The sequence below is a fragment of the Heteronotia binoei genome, chromosome 15 (genome assembly GCF_032191835.1).
Source record: "Heteronotia binoei isolate CCM8104 ecotype False Entrance Well chromosome 15, APGP_CSIRO_Hbin_v1, whole genome shotgun sequence".
Lineage (NCBI taxonomy): Eukaryota > Metazoa > Chordata > Lepidosauria > Squamata > Gekkonidae > Heteronotia > Heteronotia binoei.
In genome coordinates, this window is record NC_083237.1 from 67,078,500 (window position 1) to 67,096,961 (window position 18,462).

The following is an 18,462-nucleotide window of genomic DNA, read 5'->3' on the forward strand; positions in this document are numbered from 1 at the left end:
ATCTATTTTCCTTCCTTCCTTCCTTCCTTCCTTCCTTCCTTCCTTCCTTCCTTCCTTCCTTCCTTCCTTCCTTCCTTCCTTCCTTCCTTCCTTCCTTCCTTCCTTCCTTCCTTCCTTCCTTCCTTCCTTCCTCTGACATTTTCGTCTTGCAGCTCTCAAGCATCTGATGTTTATCTATGTGGCTCTTACATGAAGCAAATTTGGCCACCCCAGAACCATATGCCTAGATCTTTGATCCACGGAGCAAATGTGACATAATGGCAGGATCATCTAATATGAAGAACATAAAAGAATTGGATGCAAAATGGGATGCAAAAGGATGCAAACCTTTTCAGAGCTCCAGTGATCAAATGACTAAAAGAGTACTGAATTCGTTTCTAAAGAAAAATATGATAGACAAGAATTTAGCAACCACAAAAAATATGAAAAGAGCCCCATAGTCCATCTAGTCTAGTATCCTGTCTCACACAGTGGCTAACCAGTTTTTCTGGATGGCCAGCAACAGTCTGGAGAAAGACTTGGAGAAAGTCTGGAGAAAGACTTGGCTTTGGGAAAGATGCTTGCAAGTATATATGGATAAGAAGGACAGCTGGCAGAAGAAGCAATCTGAAGGTTGTCTTGAAGTGCTCTGAACTAATTCCTGTGAGCTTCAAACAGACATCTAGACCTTTGTGGGCTGTGTATACTGGACTCTTAAGATATAATTAGATTGTTTGCTGAAGGAAGAACACCTGTGCAAACCTTTAAAGTGGATTATAAACCTCTGATGGTGGATGTTATGGATATAACCTTTTAAGTCTGGTCCTATTTTTCATATGGTTTGAACATTTTTGTTTTTTTATTTTTATACTCATTTTTTCCATTTTCTCCTGGTTTTCATATCATATTTGGAGTTCTTTCTTTTTGTTTTTTACTTTTGTTATTCTTGTTCTGGGAATATCTGGATTAATTTGCTCTGGTTTATGCTATTTTTGTTTTCTTTGTTCTCTTGGGCTGTTTGTTTAATTTTTTATTTCACCTGTGGATTACAAATGGGGCATCCAGCCCTGGATTACAATTTATACCCTGGTGCAGTTGGATGAGTTTGCTAGGACTTGGATTTTATTGCGCTACCATTGTCAGAAGAGACTTCATAGTGAACTGTTGTTGTTTCAGTGAGTTGTACTGTTTTGGCTGGGTGGAACTAAGGATGTTGTGCTAAAAAGATCTTTAGGGTTTTTAGAAGAAAAAAACTGGAGAAAGTTTTCCTTCCAGACGTTTCGTTCTCAGCTGCGGAGAACATCCTCAGTGGAAGGGGTTTGAAGATAAGGAAGATCCCTTCCAACCCTCCCAGCAATTAACACGGAACAATGGTCACATTCAACAGCCAGTTTCCTTATCACTACCCTTCCAGGAAGCCCCACCAAACAATGGGCACATCCACAAACCAATTGCCCTTTCATCACACCCCCTCCAGCCTAGAAATAGCAGCTCTCCAGCAGCCCTGGCCCCACTCAATGCACAGCAGCCAAGAAGGTCTGAGCGCCTGCTCCGGCTGCAACGCCACTGAGGATGTTCTCCGCAGCTGAGAACGAAACGTCTGGAAGGAAAACTTTCTCCAGTAGAACACGGCACTTGATCCCGAAAGATTCTACAAACCCTAATGATGTTACCAGCCGTGAAAACCTGAAATCTTTGATAAAAAGATCTTGTTTATTATAAGTTTTATCATTGTTTTGGGTCTGGTGAATTGTTGATAGTAGCTAGAAGGCTGTTTTCCTAAAATCGTTGTATAATACTGGTATTGTTTGTCAGATACTAGCTTATCTAATATACACAGGAATATTGAGTTCCAAAACAAATCTTCAAGAGGCAGTATAAGGTTGTGTGGTTGTGAGTGTAATTATATTAATAAGGATGGAAAATAAAGCCACGATTGGCTTTAAAGAAACAATTAAAAAAAAGACAATTGAGAAGGAAAACCACCAATCCCGTCACCCAGTTCTGCATCTGGTCCAGGGAAATTTATGACCATGCAGGGAGATATGAAAGAGATGCAAAATACTCTTCTGACTGCCATAGCACAGCTGACTGGTAAAGTAGATAATATAGGGGAGCAGATGGCAGAGATCAAACAAGAGCTTCTAGAGAACAGAAAACAGACAGCAGAGACAAACAAAGCCTTAAAGGTACTAGATGCTCAGGTGAGAGACAATACACAAAAGCTGGAACAACTGGTCCAAAAAAACAAGAGAAATTTTTTCAAGATTTACATTTTAAGTTATCAAATGTAGAATATGTAGAACATTGCATAGTAGGAGACTTTAATGCAGTTTCTGATAGACAATTGGACAAAAAAAAATGCATAAACATACTAAAAGCAAAAGTCCCCAGCCACCAATAAGCTTTTGGAAGCTAGTAGAAGAACTGGATCTGGTTGATGTATGGAGAACAAGATATCCACATTTGAAAGATTTTACCTCCTACTCTGCCAGTCATCAAACGTGGTCAAGAATAGATATATGCTGGCTCTCTGCAAATTTGGTTAAAGATTTAGTTGAGACAGAAATTCAAACAAGTTATATCCGACCGTAGTCCTGTAATAGTGAAACTCAAAGGTACACAAATGAGAAGATCGTGGAGGTTAAATACTTCTTTCTTGAAAGATAAAGATTTTCTTAAAGAATCTGAGGTTGAAATGGCATCTTTTTAAAAATATAACTCAAGATGTAAAGATGCAAGCAGTTTGGGATACCGCTGAAGCATATTACAGGGGCCTTGCAATCAGATATAGTGCAAAGAAGAAAAAAGAAAGAACTGAAAATTTTCAAAAATTAATGTTGCAAGCAGGAGAAGCTGAAAAGAATTTAAAAGTGCAGCCGACAAGACAGGCGTTTCAAAATAAGGTCAAAGAAACACGTCAACTCAATTTATTACTTATAGAGGAGATGGAGATAAAACTGAGATTTGCAAGACAAAATTTTTTTGAACATGCTAATAAAGCTGGAAGGTGGCTGGCCTATAGAATGAGAAAAGAGAATGCCAAAAGAATAATACCGGTTTTGAAAGACGAGAATAACAAAGAGAAAGTTCAAAGACAGGAGATATGCCAAATTGTTTAACAATTTTACAGAAAATTATATGAAGATAAACAAGTTCATAAGGCAGATTTAGAAGGATATATTAGTCAAAATAATCTTAATAAATTTACAGAAGAACAACAAAAAATTCTAAATGAACCAATAATAATAAGGGAACTGGGAGACGCGATGCCATCTCAAAAGAATGGTAAAGCCCCGGGCCCAGATGGATTGCCTGTGGAATTTTATAAAGCTTATGAGTAGGCCTTACTGTTACCATTCACATGTCTCCTTGAAAGGATTCAAGACGAAGCCCAAATACCAGCTTCTTGGCAAGAAGCTACAATATCCTTAATTCCAAAAGAAGGTGCAGATTTGAAAGATATTAAAAATTATCGCCCAATCTCTCTTTTGAATGTGGACTATAAAATTTTTGCAGCAATATTGGCACAACGCCTGAAGAAAGTTCTACAGTCCACAATACATCAAGACCATGCTGAATTTCTTCCTAGAAGATATTTGAAACACAATGTTAGAACAGTCTGTAATACAATGGAATATTATGAGACCCACCCAGAGAAACAATTGGCATTAATTTGTTTGGATGCTGAGAAGGCCTTTGATAATGTTCGTTGGCAATTTATGCTACAACAGTTGAAGAGAATGGAACGTGGTGAAAATTTCCTGAGAGCAATAGAATCAATGTGCTCCTCCCAAAGAGCAAGAGTGATGGTGACTGGTGAATTAACAAAAGCAATTGATATCCAAAAAGGTACAAGACAAGGTTGCCCATTGTCACCACTCCTTTTTATTTTATGCTTAGAGATATTGAATAATCAGATAAGAGAACATATGAAGCTGCCTTATACTGAATCAGACCCTTGGTCCATCAAAGTCAGTATTGTTTTCTCAGACTAGCAGTGGCTCTCCAGGGTCTCCAGCTGAGGTTTTTCACACCTATTTGCCTGGACCCTTTTTGGGAGATGCCAGGGATTGAACCTGGGACCTTCTGCTTCCCAAGCAGATGTTCTACCACTGAGCCACCATACCTCCCCTACAGGTATTAAGGGAGCGGTGGTAAAATGTAAACAATATAAATTGAGAGCCTTTGTGGATGACCTGGTTTTTATACTAGAGCAACTAATAGATTCAATTGACTGTCTTATAAACAAGATCAACCAATTTGGTCACTGGGTAGGACTGAAGCTCAACTACCATAAAACAAAATTTTTGACAAATAATATGACGATAGACCAAACTCAACTGCTTCAACAAAAATCAGGATTCTTGTATGAGAAAAGAATCAAATATTTAGGTGTACTCATCTCAAATAAATGTAGTAGTTTAAAAATGGACAATTATGATAAACTACTCAAAGAGATTAAAAAAGATTTGGAAAAATTGCATGATTTGAATTTCTCTTTGATGGGAAGAATAGCTTCAATAAAGATAAACTATCCCAGTATTTTTAAATAGTGGGTTTTTTTCAAGAATTGAATAAGATGGTTTCTAAATATATTTGGCAAGGCAAAAAACCAAGAATTAAATTAAAGATATTGCAAGATTCTAAACTGAGAGCAGGTATGGGACTTCCAGACTGGCAACCATATTATAAAGCTTCTGTGCTCCTGTGAGTAAGAGACTGGATACTATTGAATGACAAGAGACAACTGTTGTTAAAGGGACACGATCTTAACTTGGGCTGGCATGTGTATTTATGGTATCAAAGACTTGAAGGACATTCTTATTTTAAGAATCATTGGTTCTGGAAATCTTTGTACCACACATGAAACGAAAAATTACCAGAAAATTCCAAGATGGGTATCCCCAGTGGAAGCATTCACTCCTCCAAATCTTTTAAAACCTAAACAGAGTTACAGATATGATGACCTGTTGGAAAAAGACAATCAACTGAAAACCACTGAATGTTTTGGAAGGTTAAAATGTACTCCTACAGGTTTCTCAGTTTTGTAATGCCTGATGTCAGATTTGTGTCCGTTTATCCTTTGGCATAGGGTTTGTCCTGTTTGCGCTATGTAGAGAATGTTGGAAGATGAATAAGTGAATGAGCCTGAGATGGTGTAGCTAATGCTGTTAGATCCAGTGATGGTGTTGTCTGGGTGTATGTGGGAGCAAAGTTGGCACTTGGGTTTATTGCAAGCTCTGGTACCAGTGCCCATGCTCAGATGAGATGTTGTATTGTTGTGGGTGAGGAGTTGTTTGAGATTAGGGGGCTGTCTGTGTGCAAGAAAAGGTTTACCCCTCCAGTACTTTTGAAAGAGAGTTGTCACTATTCAATAGAGGTTGTAAGTTATTGATTATACGTTGAACTGTTTTCAGTTGAGAGTTGTGTGTGACCACTAGTGGTGCTCTGTTATTGTCTTTTTTGGATCTTCTTGTAACAGATTTTCTCTGCGTATCGTTCTGGCTTTGTTAATCTGTTTCCTGACTTCATCAAGTGGGTTCTTTAGTACCAAAAAGGTTTGTTGTAGATCCCTCAGGTGAGAATCTCTGTCAGCAGGATTGAAGCAAATGCGTCTGTAGCGTCGGGCCTGGCTGTATACAATGGATTATTTGGTATCTTTGGGACAGTAACTGGAGATATGCAGGTATGTTTGTCAGCCAGTAGGTTCCTGGTATAAGGTAGTGTCTATGCATCCATTGTGTATTTTTACAGTGGTGTCCAGAAAATGTATTTCTTGCATGGACTGGTTCATTGTCAGGTTGATGGCATGCTGAAACTCATTGGATGCTTGGTGGAATGCATCCAGGGCTTCTTTGCCATATGTTCAAACAATAAAAATGTCATCAATGTAATGCAGGTATAAGAGAGGTGGGAATCTAGGTGGCATTGCTCCAAGTCAGCCATAAAGATGATAGCATATCGTGGGGCCATGCTGGTGCCCATGGCTGTACCGTTGATCTTTAGAAACAGTTCATTGCCAACTCTGAAGTAGTTATGGGTGAGGACAAAATGCCACAGTTTGGTGACAAAGTCATAAGAACATAAGAACATAAGAGAAGCCATGTTGGATCAGGCCAACGGCCCATCAAGTCCAACACTCTGTGTCACACAGTGGCAAAAAATGTTATATACACACATACACTGTGGCTAATAGCCACTGATGGACCTGTGCTCCATATTTTTATCTAAACCCCTCTTGAAGGTGGCTATGCTTGTGGCCGCCACCACCTCCTGTGGCAGTGAATTCCACATGTTAATCACCCTTTGGGTGAAGAAGTACTTCCTTTTATCCGTCTTAACCTGTCTGCTCAGCAATTTCATCGAATGCCCACGAGTTCTTGTATTGTGAGAAAGGGAGAAAAGTACTTCTTTCTCTACTTTCTCCATTCCATGCATTATCTTGTAAACCTCTATCATGTCACCCCGCAGTCGACGTTTCTCCAAGCTAAAGAGTCCCAAGCGTTTCAACCTTTCTTCATATGGAAAGTGCTCCAGCCCTTTAATCAGTCAGCTGTGTTTTTTGTCAGAGGTTATATTATTTATGGCTTGTAATTCATCTTAATGTGGGATGTTAATATACAGAGATTCCACATTCATGGTGGCTAAGATAGTATTCTGTGGAAGGTTATTCAAAGGTGGTATTTTCCTCAGAAAATCTATAGACTCATGAACATAACTGGGAGCACTGGTGGCATAGGGTCTTAGAATAGAGTCCGTATATCCTGATACCCCCTCCGTGATACTAATACAGTGATACTAATACAGAGACAGTAGCAATACTAATTTACCCTGCTGATCTTCCCTGCAGAATTGAGATATCATGACCTTTTATGCTTAGCCTGAAATCTCAGGCGCTGGAATGGGACATGGGACAAAATCCTCAGTGGACCTACCATCACAGGGGAAAACTCTTTCACAATCTGCAATGTCACTGAAGCAACCTTCTAAAACTGCAAGTGGTAGAATATCTAGGCATGCCTTAGTGAAAGCCTCCCTGTACTCATAATTCGCTATAGCAGTAAAGTCAGCTGGAGGAATTGGGGGGAGATGGAAGTAACTGCCTGTAAAGGAGGGCTGTTCTCAAAATTCCTGCTAATCCAATGTTATTTTGGGCACTCTGGTCTATCAGGCTTTATTTTGCTAAAAGTTTTGCTGCATAAAACCTAAGGTGCCTAAGAATCTAAGATGGGTAACTAACCTCAGTACAAAACCGTGCCATGACTTAGCTTTCATTTTCTCATACAGCAAAATTAGGAGGCCTGGAGATGCGGTCTCATTTGGAATACTGTGTACAATTCTGGTTGCCGCACCTCAAAAAAGATATTATGGCATTGGAAAAAGTGCAGAAAAGGGCAACTAGAATGATTCAAGGGTTGAAACACTTTTCCTATGAAGAAAGGTTAAAACGCTTGGGGCTCTTGAGCTTAGAGAAACGTCAACTGCAGGGTGACATGATAGAGGTTTACAAGATTATGCATGGGATGGAGAAAGTAGAGAAAGAAGTACTTTTCTCCCTTTCTCACAATACAAGAACTCGTGGGCATTCAATGAAATTGCTCAGCAGTCAGGTTAAAATGGATAAAAGGAAGTACTTCTTCACCCAAAGGGTGATTAACATGTGGAATTCACTGCCATAGGAGGTGATGGCGGCTACAAGCATAGCCAGCTTTAAGAGGGGATTGGATAAAAATATGGAGCAGAGGTCCATCAGTGGCTATTAGTACTTCTTTGCGTAAAGGTTCCGGTACATACAGTTTTTTATCCTTAAACCAAAATCCCTCCTCCCCTTGGGTTACTTCTGGGGGTCGTGCGGAGAGTTCTTCTGTTTCAATTACCTTTTTTCAATTTCTCCCCCCAATGAGTCCTTTCGGGTAGGCGCGCTTTCTGAGATCGAGTCACGACTCCCCCCCCCCCCAACTGGGAGGAAGTGAATAGCAAGTGTATGATCTCCTCCCTCTGACTGTCGTGTTGAGGGAGGCGGGACAAAGCTTCAGCTAAGAAATTGTTTTTTTCCTGGAATGTGTTTCACTACAAAGTCAAATTGTGCAGAGAACCCCACAAACCGAATTTGCTTCACTGTGAGCTTGTGCCGAGCCCTTCCAACCATGGCCACCATGTTTCTAGTGCAAATTTTTCAGCATGCAGCTCTTTGTCCCACACCAACCAATTTCGTTTGGCGGAAATGAATTTTTTGGTGATGTAGGCACAAGGGAGGAGATTTCGTTCATCATTGTGTTGATCCTGCCCATGGCCATGTCACTAGCGTCGCATTGGGCTATGATTTTTTTCAGTTCATTTGAATGGAGTAAAATGGGTTCACTAGTGAATTGCTTTTGAGTGCATCAGTTGCCCGTTGGCAATTTTCCATCCAATTAAGTTTTGTCCTGGGTATTTTTGCCTCTGGTCCTTTCCCTTTCATTTTCAATAGGTCTGTTAGTGGTAAGACTGTTTGCAAAAAATTCTGAATAAATTTTCTATAAAAATTTGCAACCCGAGAAAACTTTGCAGTTGTTTTCTAGTTTGTACTTTAGCATGGTCCATAGCTATCCCTTCCCCTGACACTTGGTAGCTGAGGCAATCTGGTTCCTTCTTGTGGAAGTCATACTTGGACAGTTTTACAAATAGTTTGTTCTCATATAAGGTTTTAGAACCTCTCTGACCAATCTGACATGCGAGTTTACATTATTAGAATAAATCAAAACATCGTCCAGGTATACTATGAACACCCCCCCCCCCCCCCGGATATAGGAATTCTCTAAGCACATCATTTATGATGTCTATTAACACTCCAGGGGCCCCTTGTAACCTGAATGGCAGATATTCAAATTGTCCCAGGGGTGTATTGAAGACTGTTTTCCACTCATCCCCCTCTTATGCAGACCTGGAAATAGGCACACCTAAGATTTAATTTAGAAATTATTTTCCTTTGGGCTACTGTGTTTAGTAAGCCTTTGATAAGGAGCAATGGGTTAGCATTCGTCATCAAGACTGTGTTGATGCTGCGGTAGTCTGTGCAAAGTCTCAGACCTCCATCTTTCTTTTTCTGGAAAGGTACTTGAGCAGCATGCAGGGAGGTGGCTGGTCACATGAAACCTCTCGCCAAATTTTTGTCCAAGAATTTGCGGAGTTCTTCCCTCTCCCCCTTTCCCATCGAATACACTTTCACCTTTGGTAACTGTTGCCTGGGTATCAGTTCGATGGTGCAGTCTTTGTCCCTATTGGGAGGGGGAGCTCATCCACTTCTCTTTCTTCAAAAACCACTTTAAGATCTCTGTATTGTTTTGGGATGCTACACACCTCAGCTACCATCAGACAAAGTCTTTCATTTAGAGGAGGGGGGTTGGGTCCCTGCTCCTCCTTCCACACATGTTCATCACAAGAGCAATCCACAAAACTGATTATAGGCCGCTCTGTCATATATAGGGTTCATGCTTTGCCAACCGTGATACCCCTAACACCAGTTCAAGTGTTCAAGAAAGAGCTATTACAAAAGTTTCTGTTTCCTGGTGTGGGCCCACCCCGACTGGGATGGGTTCAGTCTCATGGGTGCATGGGTTGGCCCTCATGGGGGTACCGTCCATCAAACTGAATCAATTGGGGTAATAAGAAAGTGGATATGCCTAATGCTTCCACCACCTTAGGGGCCATTATATCCTTAGTGCAGCCCGAGTCTAATAGGGCTTGCACGGGTTCAACAAAGTCAGTGGTACAAAAAACAAAGTTCCGGTAACTCTCACTCTCAGTGGCACCGCTGTATTCCCAACCTGTTGACAGACGCCGTCTACAACAGGTTGTTGTTTCCTGCCGGCGAGTTGCACTCTGATTTGGCCCTCGATTTGATGGAAGATGGTCGCGATCCAGTGAGTGACAGGGTTAGGTTTCCTCTTGCTCTCTCACTGCTGACGTCTTCAGCTGGGTCGGTTTCTTCCCGCCAGGTTGGTCCTTCTTAGTCTTGGGGGCGATGGCTGTCTTCAGAGCAAGGGGAGGGCCTCAAAGTCCCTCAGGGCAATTGTTAGTGAAGTGCTCCATTGCATTACTTTGGTAGCAATGGTGGCCCCCGGCTTCTTGGTGGTTACTGGGCTGGGAGGTTTTTTAGGTTCCACCTTTAGCCCCGACTGAGGCTCACGTCTCCCTTTACTCCCTTGACTGAGGCTCACGTCTCCCTTTACTCCCTTGCTGCTGTTGACGTTGGATTGCTATGTGTTGTCTGACCGTCTCGACTTCACACGCCAGCTGGATCCAGCCCACCAAGGTGTCTGGGTTGGCCTGCCCTAGTGCTCTATCCAGGAGGCTGACATTGAGGCCTGCTTGAAATTGGTGTATCTTCATTGCCTCGTTCCATCCTTTTATTTTGGCAGTTTTCTCAGAACTTGGCTCGTATTCGTGTACTGACTGGCTGCCCTGTTGCAGGTTCTGGAGGGTAGTTTCAGCCCTCATTTCTTGCATGGGGTCCTAGAATTGTTCTAGCAGGGCTTGCAGGAAATCTTGTACTGAGTCCAGCTCTGGCACTCTGGCCTCGTAGAAACTGATGTACACCAAACAGGAGCCTAGATAGCCTACTTGACTAGGTTAATCGGGGAAGGTGTTCCCCCAGTAGTGCAGGTAGCTATTGGCTTGGTTCATGAAGTATTTGATGTTCTCTTGATCCCCATCGAACTTTGCATTGAGCTCCCGAGTCCTGGTTCTCTCTGGTTGGTGCCTCTGGTTGGAACTGGGGGTGGATTTCTCCCCCTTCTGTCTCCATCTTGAGCAGGAGAGTTTTGTTGAGGCAATGCTTAGGTAATCTGTTGGCAGATCTCCTGCACTAGAAAGCCTGTGGTCACCTACATTTCTTGCCTCAGGGTGCGGGCCAGGTCTGACATCTTGGCTCTCAAGGACCATGGGACCATCACCCTCCAGGCTTTCCCCTTCGTCTCGGGAGGGTTCTCTCACGGGGGATTGCATTCCATCATCTTCCCCCTCCACGGACTTTTCCTCTACTTCTGGGCCTCATCTTTTCCCTCTTCCCACCAGTATGATGGTCTTTTGGGCTTGTCCAGCTTCGATGGTGTTGGCGGACTTGCAAGCATTACACGCATGAGGGGTGATGAACAGGTGTTCCGTTTATAAAGGTGAATTGTTCTCTTGGGGTCGGCGTCTGCCTAATATGTGCCATGGAGGTTTTGGTACTGTCCCCAAGTCCGATTTTTTCTTGGGTGTCTCCTCTGTAGGAGGTTCAGGAACGTTTCCATTGTCTGTTGCTGCTTCTGCCATAACAGGTAGAGCTCCAAAATCAAATAATGTTCTTCAGTGATGGAATTTTGCCACTATGTCAGATCTATGACTATCTTCAATATATATATATATGAACATATGAAGCTGCCTTATACTGAATCAGACACTTGGTCCATCAGACTGGCAGCGGCTCTCCAGGGTCTCAAGCTGAGGTTTTTCACACCTATTTGCCTGGACCCTTTTTTGGAGATGCTGGGGATTGAACCTGGGACCTTCTGCTTCCCAAGCAAATGCTCTACCACTGAGCCACCGTCCTTCCCCAATCTTCAATATATATATAGACTATCTTCTATATATATAGAAGCAGTTAGCCGTTACCTGCGTGCCTAACTTTCTGGTGCGAGGTAAGTTCAAAATACTAAATTGTTACAAGGCAGACATTCTCCCAGCACAGTATTTGTTAGCGAAACCCTCTAACGGATAGGGCTGACCTTGAAGGACAGACAGTGTTTGAGGGCCTAAATACTTTCATTTTCCCAGCAGCATAGCGGGTGTTTCAGTACAGAACAGCAAGATGGTAAAGCATTAAAAAATGGCAAGGGATTTTGACACACCTATAAGAAAGACGTTCTTTATTTCTGTTCTCACACAATCGCTTATAACCAGGATCATTGTTGACCGGGCTCTACCCATCGAGACTCAGACTATAGTTACATCTACCAGGCTTTTTGAACACTGCTGTCCATCCACCTTTTTTCATCCACGTTATGCAGCAATTGGCTTGCAGTGTCTGGTGTGTTGGTTGATGTTGGGGTTTACAGATACTTTAGCAGAGTTGTGTGGAGAGAACCACAAATAAACAAGCCATGCAGACGTTTTAGTTTAAGAATAAAGTAGTTTACTTTTACTATGAGGAAAGGGTTTCTGGGATTTCTAGAAAACAAAAGAAGGATTCAGTATCCTATCTAGTCTCTAGACTACATCTCGACTCTCTTGAGTCCAAACTCTAACTGCATGGAGATCTGAGGGCTTTAGATTATTCTTATATATCCCGCCCTCCCCCGCCAAAGGCGGGCTCAGGGCGGCTCACAGGCATGGAATTCCATGATTCAATAAAACAATACAGTACAAATAACAATTTTAAATAATCAGTTACATAATAAATTAGTTAAAATAGATAAAATAGGTGCTAAATTACTATGAGTCATAATATCCACAAGATGGCTGGGTGACACATCAGTTTAGCCAGGTTCTGTTTCAAAGGCAAGCTGGAAAAGAAATGTTTTGCAAGCCCTGCGGAATTGATTCAGGTCCCGCAGGGCTCGTACCATCTCCGGAAGATGATTCCACCATCGAGGGGCCATTGCTGAGAAGGCTTGCTCCCTGGTTGTCTTCAATCTAGCCTCTCTTGGCCCAGGGATTGTTAAAAGATTTTGAGAGCTGGATCTCAGTGCTCTCTGGGGAACATATGGGGAGAGGCGGTCCCTTAGGTAGGCAGGTCCTCGGCCATATAGGGCTTTAAAGGTGATGACCAGCACTTTATAGCGAACACGGTACACAACCGGCAGCCAATGCAGATCCCGCAGCCCAGGCCGCACATGTTCCCACCGTGGTAGTCCCAATAGCAGCCTGGCCGCCGTGTTCTGGACTACCTGAAGTTTCCGTGTTCGTTATAAGGGCAGCCCCATGTAGAGGGCATTGCAGTAGTCTAGTCTCGAGGTGACCGTTGCGTGGATCACAGTTGCTAGGTCGCTGCGCTCCAAGAAGGGAGCCAACTGCCTCGCCCTCTTGAGATGAAAGAAGGCGGATCTAGCAGTGGCAGCTATCTGGGCCTCCATTGACAAGGAGGATTCCAGTAGCACTCCCAGGCTCTTGACTTTGCGCACTGGTATCAGTGACGCACCGTCAAAAGCCTTTACACAAAGGGCAATAAAAACCTGACCAAATGGTTTCCCCCAGACCACCTCCCAAATATATGGATTAGCCAATTAGGGCTTTGCTTCAATGGTCACTATACATATTGACACCTAGCCTGAGCGGGAAGTACGTGCAAACATTCTCATTGGCTATACCTCTCACTGGCTAAACATCAGCATGCATATACATTCATTTAATTAACTCATGACAACAGGAAGTGAAATTGCAATAGAAACCCAACAGTTGAACTGTATCCTGGTCTTAATGACTGGGGTCATGCTAATGGAGCGAGCATGGGTTTTTAGTCTTACAGATAGCGGTGTCTGTTGCATAAACAAACAGGGCATATTTTCATCAGTTGCCTCTCAGTGTGGTGTAGTAGTTAAAAGTGTTGGACTGGTTCCGGGAGACCCAGATTTGAATTCCCACTCTCACCATGGAAGCTGACTAGGTGACCTTGAGCCAGTCACACTCTCTCAGCTTAATTGTCAGGCTGAGTCTGCCATGGTTTTTCATTTTCATATGCATTCCATTAAGTTTTGCCGTTTGCTTGCTTGCTTGCATGTAACCTCTCTGATACTTCAAGTGTGTGCAGTGTGTGTGTGTGTGGGGGGGTGTTAGACAGAGCCTTTGTTATAAGTATCATCGCTACAGCAAGCTAGCACATCTGGCAGGTGTAGTAACAGGCCTGTCTGCCTTTGCAGTTCGAAGGCCAAAGAAGATGCCATTCACCTTTCTGGACCAGCTTTTGTGAGAACCAATGGACCAAGGAGTGGGGCAGATTTTGCCTGTGTTTTTGATGTCTGTAACTGTAATCTCATTACCTGTTAGGCCATTTAAACTTTTAATGCACTTTTATCTTTGATATGTCAATACAGGTTGTCTGTCTATTGGTTCATTTCTGGCAATGGCTTTCTAAGCAAAAGGTCTATTCTTGCATTGAACTCTCAGTACATTCAAACCATAATTTTATGTGCATGGATTCTTAGAGTCATTAACTGGCAGAACCTTACGTTAACCTACCTCCTAGGGTTGTGAGGATAAAATGAAGGAGAGGAGAAGGATGTCAGCTGCTTTGGGGAGAAGAGTGGAGTACAAATGAATCAAAAATGTACTTGTAATCCTCTGGTTCTTACCACAGGCTTTTCTATGGCTATACATACATACATACATCATTTTATTTGTATCCTGCCCTCCCCGCCGAAGCAGGCTCAGGGCGGCTAACAACTGGGGGCTGCTTCCCCTCCCCATTTTGAGGGAGGTAATGATGGGATCCATGATGGGACTGACACAGGCATGGCCGCCTCTCCCTGAGGCTCACTGGAGCCCCCTCAACTCTCTTTTAAGCCTCAGGCAAAAATGTCCAGCCAGGCTTTGAATTATATTTCAAAGCCATTTTTATAGTCTGCCTTTATCCTGAAAAATGAAAAACTTAAAAGCCACTCAGTGTTTTATGTTTTTATTATATTTTTCTTGTAAGCCCCCTCGGGCAGGTTTCCGGGTAAAATGTCATAGAAATTTTCTAAATAAATAAATAAGAAATGCAAATGAGAAAAATTACCAGTCTGAAGTTTTGACATGTTCTTTTCGTTAAGGTCCATGCATCTTCCTCCTGGGAAGGAAAACTTCCCATGATTTTGACAGAACGATAAACCTGAACAGTTTATACAGAAATCTCTGTCATGCAGCCGGGGGCCAGGGAGGCTGCCACCCCCCCCCCCCCCGTGTCTTCCTTCTTCTCTCCATGACCAAAGAGCCATGAGGACTCAGGCAGTTTAACAATAGCAGATTTATTATAAGTTCTCAAAAACAACAAGTGGTTTGGAAAAAAACGTTTAGTGCAACAGTGAATATGAAAACAGTAAATATTGGTACAAAGTCAAAAAAATCGAAGTCCTGATGCAACTAACTACACCTTCCCTTCCTCTAATTCCAGTTGACTCACTCACACTCCTTGAGGAGGGGTCTCTCCCCAGCTGCAGCCTTCGCCCACCCAGCCTTCCCAGAAAGAACAGCTTTTCTTTCTCTCTCTCCCCCCCCCCTCCCCCAGCTAAGCCTGTTTATTTGGTCTTCCCAGGTCCCACCCATCTAGTCTTCATGGGGCAAGTTTTCCCTTGTAAATCTCTACCACTCAATCAGAGGGAGAAAAGGGATCCTGGGAGATGTAGGCCCACTAGCAAATCAAGGTAGGCCCCTCCAGGCCCTCTAGTCTTCATGGCCTAGGCTAGAGTATAACACCCTATAAGAATGGATCCCTAATCCTTCAAATCAAGGGTGTTGAACTCATTTGTTATGAGGGCCAGATCTGACCTTGTCGGGCCGGGCCATGTTGGGCCAGACCATACATGCATCCATTTAAGATAAGATAACAAAGATACAAACTTTATAAAGGACACAAACAAACACAAAGATTTTTTTTTAAAACTTAAAACATTAGCACTCATTGGTCTTAAAGGTGCTTTCTTTGTATTTTTTCCCATGGGATCCAGGGAACTGGGCAAAGGAAGCTCTGGCTCTTTTCTTCCTTCCCCAGGGGACCAGGAGGGGGAGGAGCCTCAGCCAATAGCAGGAAGAGAGGCTTGGCTCAGTAGCTCTGCTGTGCGACTGTGATAGCCTGGCAATGCAAGCTGTTCTTTCCCTGCCTTCCTCCCCAAGGGAGGCGCTTCAGCCAATGGAGGTTTTGCTCTGTAACTCCTGTGCGATAGTGTAAAAGCAAGCTGTTACACAGAAGGAAGCAAGAGAGAAGGAGAAGGAAGCAGATGACAGCCGGTTGCTTGAGGGCCTGATAGGAACCCTTCAGGGGCCTGATTTGGCCCCCATGCCAGATGCTTCACACCCCTGCTTTAAACTGTTGGAACTTGTTTGCAAATTTTTTCTTTAACATTATAAATATATTGTCTCATCCTTTAGAAATAGCATGTATAATCCCTATTCCATGATAAGATATCTTTGAGCTATAATGTATCTTAAAGGCATCTTTTAAATTTTCCCTCAAAAAAGCACTTTATAGCAAAATCCAGTTTAAAATTTGTAATCCAGTTTTTAACTGATTAAAAAGTCACTGATTTTCTATCGGCCCTGTGTTGTGACTGTTTTTTCCTAGGCTGTTGCACAATACAAGAAGAAGTTGGTTTCTTTGAACAGCATGACAAAAGCATTTCATAGGTCAGGGGTGGCCAGTCTTGCTAAATGAAGGAGCCACAAACAGGGCCGGATCTATATATATTTTTGAGTGGGGGCAAATCAAAAAAATGGTGTCCTCTCTCAAAAAATGGGAGGCAGGCGATCTGCCTCCCCCTCCCCATTTGAACACCCTGCCAGCGTGGTTAAATGGGGAGGGAAGCATCAGGGCTGCTTCTGCCATCTTCCTGCCTTTCAGGACGGCAAATGCAAGGAAATCTGTCCCCCCTCCCCATTTAAAGACCCAACCGGCCAGCGAGGTCTTTAAATGGAGGAGGGGAGCCATGGGGCTGCTTTTGCTGCCTCTCCACAAGTCAGAGAGGCAGCAAAAGCAGCCAGTTTTTCTCCCCCCACTATCGCAGGGCTACTGCCCCCTCCCCCCCCCCCGATCCAGTCCTGGCCACAAAGAATAAATGTTTGATGTTGGAGAGCCACAAGACATTACCATCAGATGTTTGAGAACAGGAAGGAAGGAAGGAAGGAAGGAAGGAAGGAAGGAAGGAAGGAAGGAAGGAAGGAAGGAAGGAAGGAAGGAAGGAAGGAAGGAAGGAAGGAAGGAAATTGATGGTGGAGGGAGAGGGAGAGGTGGAAAGAAAGCAGCTTTAACTGCATTTTCTAAGCCGCCAGCTGGTTTGGCTTGGAGAAGAGATTTAAAGAGACAAATGCCTTCTTCAAGCCAGCCAACGGGGTGGTGGGGGCTTCAAGAGCCCTGTTTTAGGCTAATCCAGTTTCTCATTTCTAGAAGTTATTTCACATATTTAACTTAAAATTCTGACATATTGCTATAGGCATCTTATCTGATCAATCTTGCAACAATCTAATGTAGCATTGTGATATGGGAGCATCGAGATAAACGTAAAGCAGATCCCCTTTTATCTATATATTGCTACTAAAAATTTAAAAGATTTCTAAGAATTGGCACATATTGACATGGGGGGATTAAGAAGAGGAGGCTGCCATAACTGTGACAATGCTGGTTAGCCTGTTTCCTCTGTTAACCTCTAAGAGGCAGTAGGGATATGGGAGAAAAGCTGCATTGCCCTGATTTTTCTACTGTCCTGATACACTTCTGCTGTTTTGGCTGTCCTGCAGATGGAGGGAGCGAGGAACCAAAAGACCGAAGGCAGGCAAGTGTAGATTACCGGCAGAGCAATTCTGGGCAAGGTAGGTAAACAAAGACTTTCCAAAGATTGCATATGCCTGCTCCTGCACATGTGAGATTTAAAAAGTCTAATATTATTCAGAGCAGAAGATAATTCTCTAGAACAGATTGTAGCCAGTCAGGGAAAACTGGGAGTGCCTGACAATTTTTTTTAAAATAAAAATACCTCAGTTCCCCCTCTCCACCCACCCCAGCCAGTGGGCTGGGAGGAGGAGGAACACGTGGTGGGCACAGCTCTGGCGGCCCCATTGCTTTCCCCAAACATGAATGGAATTGGGCGCTGGCAGGCAGGGGCAGGGCACTAGAGCGGCACAAAATAAAATAAAGTACGTGGCACCCGCCTTGGCTTCCAGCAGTGTCTATGGAAATTGTCTCATTCTCAGTCTGACAGGATGCATTGTTGAGCCTATGTACAGAAGCTGGCATGCACATTGAATAAGACCACCACCAGAGGTGGCACAGTTGGTATATGTAGGAAGCTCCTTGACAAAAGGCGGAAAGACTAGTCTTTTTTGTTTCCCAAGATTGTGGGTACACCAAACATGAACCACAGGGATGGTGTCCAGCACTGGACATATTTTTACTTAGATGTGGTAATTCATCTGAACATATTAACATGTTGTGAAGGCTTCTCAATTTCCTTAAGCCTATGAAGAGCTAGTCACTACATCTAGTGAGAGAAAATGCTCTGCGTTGCTGTGGCACCTGCAAAGACGATAGAGAGGAGGCCATCTTCCCTGTGCTGAGAGGGATCTCAAAGTTCAAAGGGGAACAGATTTTGTTAGCCTGCTAACTATTTAACTTCTGGCGCTCAATGTCTAACATCCTGTTTTTGATCTGTTGGAATGCAGCAGTAAATGGAAGCATGGCCAGTGATTCTATAGACATGCTCATCACTTTAATTGTATTCTCTAGGTATGCTGACCAGTTTGACACATTGGACTCGGAGAGCATTTGATATATAA

The 18,462-nt window shown here is 43.1% G+C and overlaps 1 protein-coding gene across 11 annotated transcripts in view; it reads left to right on the plus strand.

Moving 5' to 3' along the window:
• Window positions 1–18,462, plus strand: part of TANC2 (tetratricopeptide repeat, ankyrin repeat and coiled-coil containing 2) — a 238,424-nt gene that overhangs the window by 23,669 nt on the left and 196,293 nt on the right. For 9 of the 11 annotated variants that reach the window (XM_060255815.1, XM_060255816.1, XM_060255817.1 and 6 more), the window contains exon 2: window positions 17,428–17,499. The exons of the other annotated variants lie outside the window; for them this stretch is intronic. In XM_060255815.1, coding sequence (XP_060111798.1) covers window positions 17,428–17,499 — 72 coding nt within the window. The remainder of the gene's footprint in view (window positions 1–17,427; window positions 17,500–18,462) is intronic. 11 annotated transcript variants of the gene reach the window in all.